General features: G+C 51.8%; 1 protein-coding gene across 3 annotated transcripts in view; it reads right to left on the reverse strand.

The window, feature by feature from the left end:
* The window catches only part of LOC103620263 (C-factor), a 4,952-nt gene extending 1,063 nt beyond the window's left edge, over positions 1-3,889 (reverse strand). Inside the window, exons 1-5 of one of the 3 annotated variants that reach the window (XM_017740963.1) lie at positions 3,221-3,889; positions 1,805-2,527; positions 1,689-1,758; positions 466-517; positions 132-319 (exon numbers count right to left, since the gene is read on the reverse strand). In XM_017740963.1, the coding sequence (XP_017596452.1) occupies positions 132-319; positions 466-517; positions 1,689-1,758; positions 1,805-1,905 (411 nt within the window). In that variant the 5' untranslated portion in view covers positions 1,906-2,527; positions 3,221-3,889. Of the gene's footprint in view, positions 1-131; positions 320-465; positions 518-1,688; positions 1,759-1,804; positions 2,528-3,220 lie in introns of those variants that run through there. The other 2 variants (XM_017740962.1, XM_017740961.1) reach the window with 2 other exon arrangements.
* Between the last annotated feature and the right edge of the window lie 1,802 nt (positions 3,890-5,691).

A 5,691-nucleotide genomic window follows, 5' to 3' on the forward strand; every position in this document is an offset into this window, starting at 1 on the left:
CTGAGACGCGTTCGGCCCCAGGAGAGTGGCCAGGAGCCCCTCCCACTGGCCCTTCACACCCTCTATGATGTCCAGCTTGTGGACGTGGGAAGGGATCCTTCTGGAGCTGTGCTGTAGTGCTGGGGACTCACCTGGCCCATCAGCAGGGGTCCAGCCGTGTTGGTGGTGTAAGTCTCGGTCATGTCCTCCAATGTCTCAGAATCAAGTGTCTTAGGCTTGACCATTCCAGCGTTGTTGATGAGGAGGTTCAGCCCAGAGCCTCCCAGGTGCTCTGCAACCTTGGCTGCAGCTGCCTTGATGCTGGCAGGGTTGGCGACTTCTGCAGAGCCAACACAGGGGAGGTCAGTGACCCTGTGGTGCTTTGGGGTTCCCTGTGTTCCTCCAAGGAGGTGCCCCCCCACAGCTGCCTCCAGTGCGGAGCTCCCAGGGCATTCACCAGAGGAACTGGGGTGAGAAGGAACCTACCAAGAGCAATGATGACCAGGTTGGGATGTTTGGAGGCCAAATCCTTTAGCTCCTGCAAGAGGGGTCACAACATCGGCACCAGTAGGCTGGGATGGATGTGCCAAGGCTCACCCAGCAAAGCCAGCCAAAGCCTGTGTCCCTCCAGCTCCGCCCCTGCACCACCAAGTGCCCAGCACCCTGCTCCAGCTGCCCTGATCCTGATGCATGGGTGCTATGATCCAGTTTTAAGGTTCTTAGAAATGCCTCTGCCCAAATTAAGGTGCAAATGAGACCATATGCCAGTGACAACAGTAAGGGTTTTATTTGATAGTAAATATGAGAGAGAGAGAGAAAGAAAGAAAGAAATAGAAAATAGGTGGTGGGATGAAGAGTGACAGAGACAGAATAAAAGAATATCACTGCTCCGTGGGTCCCACTGGCGCCTCAATGATCCTCTTCAGCAGGTCTTCCCAGTGGTGTAGGTCCCCCCAGAAAGCACAGAATCCCATGGGTCTATATGCCCAGGCTAGGTAGGCACATCTGGGCATGTCCCCCTGGGGTGGGGGGTCAGTCTCTCACAGCAGACTCTGGGTCTGTTGCACCTCGTGCAGTCCTGTGGGGCAAAGCCTCTCACGTGAATGTCCCGTGGATGTGGCCTGTGGGGTTGGGGGTTCCACAGCTGGGCCGCTTTGTGTAATCGGAGGATGGGTGTTTATTGCCTCTCAGCAGAGGTTACACCATGCACCCAAAACCTCCTTCTCCCCCCTCATTTGGGGGGAGTCTGTGTAAACCTGGCTTCTGTGAGCTCAGTAGGGGATAGCTGCTGGCTTTGGCCTTTTGTGGATGCATACCTTTCGCTCAGCCTGAGAGGACTGAACAATAGGTTTCCCTTTATCTAATCAACAGTTTGACTTTTAGTTCAAAGTCCCACTCTTCAGTGAGGCTTCTTCGGTTGTAGCTTCTTTATAATGAGCAAAACTTTATATCAATGTTTGAGGCATGAACTATTTTCAGTCTCTGACAATGGGGAACACTCCACACCTCCTGCACACACCACATACCTCTGTTCCCTCCACACATCCTGTGCACAGCTGCTCCCATGCTGTCCCAGCCCAGCTGACCTGGGCCACAGGTGCCTGACTGCAGCTCCAGACCCTTGCAAGTGCCCTCCTTCTTCCAATCTCCCCCTGGCACCGAGTGCTCCCATCCCCCAGCACAGCCACTGCCTCCCAGCCCGGCCTCACCTGTGCTCTCTGTCCCTTGGGGTCCCGACACGTTGCAAAGATCCACTGGGGTGGCTTTGGCCGCCCCCCCCTGTGCTTCCGTCCCGTTGGGGTCCCGACACGTTGCAAAGATCCACTGGGGTGGCTTTGGCATCCTCAGGAAATGCTGCACAAACCCCAGGCCGAGGCCCCGGTTGGCCCCAGTCACCAGAACAGAGTGGACACAAAGTTCTCCCATGTTGCTGCTTCTCTCTATGCTCCAGCTTGCACTGTCTGCTCAGCTCTCTAATATTTCCTTATAGCGTGTCCCACCCACTCACGGCTTGCAGCAATGCTGGCTTCTCACCAGCAGGAGCAACTGCTCCAGCTCTTTGAGCTCCAGGACACAGATCCCAGCTGCGGACCAATCCTAGTTACCTAATGGCAAAAATCACTTGGCTTTTCCAGGCAAATTTTGCATTCCTTGGGTAACCTGGTGCCATAAGCCAGGTGGGGCTGTTGTGGGTGTGGAGGGAGGGAGCAGCGTGTGGGTCGATGTGGGAAGTTCCATGGCTCGGGTGGGCTTGACACCTTCACAAGCATGCTGTGGGCTCGATGGTCTTTGCACATTGTACCAGGGTGTGCCTCAGATGGCCCTGAGCAGATGTTCTCTGCCTTGCTCCTGCCTCTTCCAAGACAATAACCTCTCCCTCATTGTGGAGCAAAAGACCTGTGGGGTGGGAGAGCAAACCCAGCGTGGTCTCCTGGCACAAGGGTGGGGATCTGCATGGCTGCTGGTCATGCTCCCCAGCCCTTGGGATGCAGTCATAAGTTGAGCTGTGTTCAGAGCCACAGAGGACTCGGGCACCTGGGACATTCACCTGCAAAGGAAATGCTCTGCTCAAAGCCTATTCTCCACCTTGCCTGTTGCCATGAGGCACTGTTCTGTGCTACCACCAGCGGAGCCCAGGGCTGTTCAGTTCCTCAAGTGATTCATTACAGGTTTGCAAGGCTGGATCTGGTGCGTGTGTACATCATGTGTTCCTGCCCCACTGTAAGTGAAAACATATCCCCAGAAACCACTTGCCAACCCCTTGTTTTCCTACATTGAGTCCCAGAGCCACTGCACAGGCTACTGGGCAGCAATGGAGACAACAACACTGCTCACATGTCGTCTTCTGCCCCAGGATACCTTGGCAGCAGCGTTAACCAGAGCAGCTTCCTCCCAGTGGCAATGCCAAGTGTGTCTCCATGCCCCAGCAGCAGCTGATTTCCTCCTGCCCACTCCAACCTGTTTTCTGAGGCTCAGCTGGCAGACACTGTGAGATAAGCAGGTCCTTCCCGGCTCTGACCTGGGACCCCTCCCCAAACCCATTTGGGAAGATGCACATTGGCAGCTTCTGTGGTGACCCAATCCCATATCTTCTCTCTGCCAAGTCTGAGCCTCTCCTTAAGTTCCACACAATTTTTTCCCCCATTTTTTTTCCTCACGTTAATTGGACCTCCTTCTGCTTTTTTAGTTTTCCACACTGGGTTGAGAGACTTCTTTTCCTGTGTGGATTCCTACCACTTACCAGCAGTACAAAGCTTTGGGTCTTTCCGCCTCTGTCACCGAGGATCTCACAGATGGCTGAACTGGCATTCAGGCTCCATAGATCATTTCAGTATTTCCTTTTCAATGACTACAGACCTCAATTGCCAACAGATGCCATTTGCACTAGAACTCAAATCCTCCAAATAGACTTCAGCCTGTTTGAAACCTCCACCGTGCCTCAGAAGCAGATAACATCAGAAAACAAATAATTAACATTTTAATTCTCCTGTTTTTGCTCTGTCATCACATTTGTGCAGCCTTCCACTGTTTTGGAGCTGTAACTTTATAATGTTGACTTTTCTCTGGGGCCCCACACTGCATTATTGATTATTAGAGTTTAAACAAGCACTGCTTCACCAGGAGTCTGAGTCCAGCCTGGCACAAAGAGGCAGAGGGCAAAGAAACCAGCCTTACTGCCTTGCAGCCCAGCCTTGTCACAAGGGCTGCTGCTGTCCCCAAGCCTCTGGAAAGTACCTCGGTCCAGCTCCTAAGAGGAGATTCAGATGGTTCTTTGCTTGGAAATGTTCTTGCATGGTCTAAACCTTAAGCTGAGCATTAAAGCCCTCAGAATCATAGAATCATTTAGGTTGGAAAAGGCCTCTAAGATTATCAATTTCAACAATTAAGCTAACACTGCCAATTCCCCCAGTAAACCATGTCCCCAAGTGCCACAACCATGTATTTTTAAACACTTCTGGGATGGTGACACCACCACTTTCCTGGGCAGCCTGTACCAGTGCTTGACAATCTTTTCTGTGAAGAAATTTCCCCTAATACCCAATTGAAATGTCCCTTGGCACAACCTAAGGTTGTTTCCTCTCATCCTATCACTTGTTACTTGGGAGCAGAGCCCGACCTCACCTGGCTACACCCTTCTGTCGGAGTTGTACAGAGTGATAATGGCCCCCTAAGCCTCCTTTTCTCCAGGCTGAGCTCTTCCAGCTCCCTCATCAGCTCTTTATCACACTTTCCCCAGCTCCATTGCCCTTCCCTGGACACGCTTCAGCACCTCAATGTCTTTCTTGCTGTGACTGGCCCAGAACTGAACACAGGATTCAAGGTGCAGCTGCACAAACACCAAGCTCAGGAGCACTATAGCTCCTCTCCCACAGCCCCCCAGGCTGCTGTCCATTTTACCAATGGGTTGTTTTCACATCACCACACTGGGAAGACTCAGAGCCAGTTTTCCAAAAGACAGTCACTCCTCTTCCACCCTCAGTTGCTGGAGGCTCAAGCACAGTTCTCAGTCACCGAGGTTATTGCACAATGACAGTGCTGCTGACAGAAACATGGAGGAATATGCTTTTCTCTGCCTGCCAGGTGAACTGGGGTGTGGCACAATTAGTTTTAGTACAGTTGATCTACTGTAAATAAAGAATAAACTCACTGCTATTTATCAAGCCAATTTGCTCCACAATGCGTTCAGGTCTGTCATCACCTGTTAGTCACTTGCTAAAGAATCAATAGATAGTGCTGAGTGAGCCACTGATCAAGAGGTGGGGTGAGACCGAACCAGCACTGTAACTGAAGCTGGGCACTACCCACCCTTCCTGATTAATTTTCTTTTGGGCTGAAGAGGATTAGTGATCTATTGGGCATTGGAAACCATGGCAGGAGGGTTGGAACTACATGATCTGTAAGGTTTCTTCCAACAGAAACCATCCTGTGATTCTATGATATGACTCTATGAGTAGAGACACCCCATTGCAAAAGGATGCAGGAACTAGGGGTAAGATCCTGAGCCTACCTGCAGCTCTCAAATCAAGTTCCTGTGGCACCTTTGTCATAGCTTTACAGACTTTGCATAGCAGACTCATCCAGGTTACACCTGCATTGCATCAGAGCCGGAGAGGGATTTTGGACAAGGGCATAGAGTGACAGAACATGGGGGAATGGCTTCACACTGCCAGAGGGCAGATTAGATATTAGGAAGAAATTCTTCCCTGTGAGGCTGGGGAGGCCCTGGCAGACATTACACAGAGAAGGTGTGTTTGCCCCATCCCTGGAAGTGTTCAAGGCCAGGTTGAGTGGGGCTCTGAGAAACCTGTTTTAGTGGAAGGTGTCCCTGCCCATGGCAGGGGTTGGAACAAGATGGTCTTTAAGGTTCCATGCAACCCAAACCATTCTGTGATTCTATGAGACTGAGAATTTAAAATGTTCACACTGTCCATGCAACCTCCCTTGGGCCACAGTGCTTGGACCTTGTGTCTGCCTGGGGCCTCACACGGGGTTCAGGAGCACTTTTCTGGGGATATTCCCCTCATGACAGCAGCCAAGATGCCTCAGCTAGCTGGGTGCAGCAGTGCTGGCAGCACAGGGACAGAACTGCTTTGCCAAGACCCATGGGGACAGCACAGATCCTCACTGAGCTTCTTTTCTCCCATCCTCTAAGGATAGGTGGCTGGGTTATCCTTCGTGCTTCAGCATAGTGCCATAAAGAGGGACCTCAGA

Source organism: Corvus brachyrhynchos, unplaced genomic scaffold, assembly GCF_000691975.1.
Source record: "Corvus brachyrhynchos isolate BGI_N302 unplaced genomic scaffold, ASM69197v1 scaffold26, whole genome shotgun sequence".
Lineage (NCBI taxonomy): Eukaryota > Metazoa > Chordata > Aves > Passeriformes > Corvidae > Corvus > Corvus brachyrhynchos.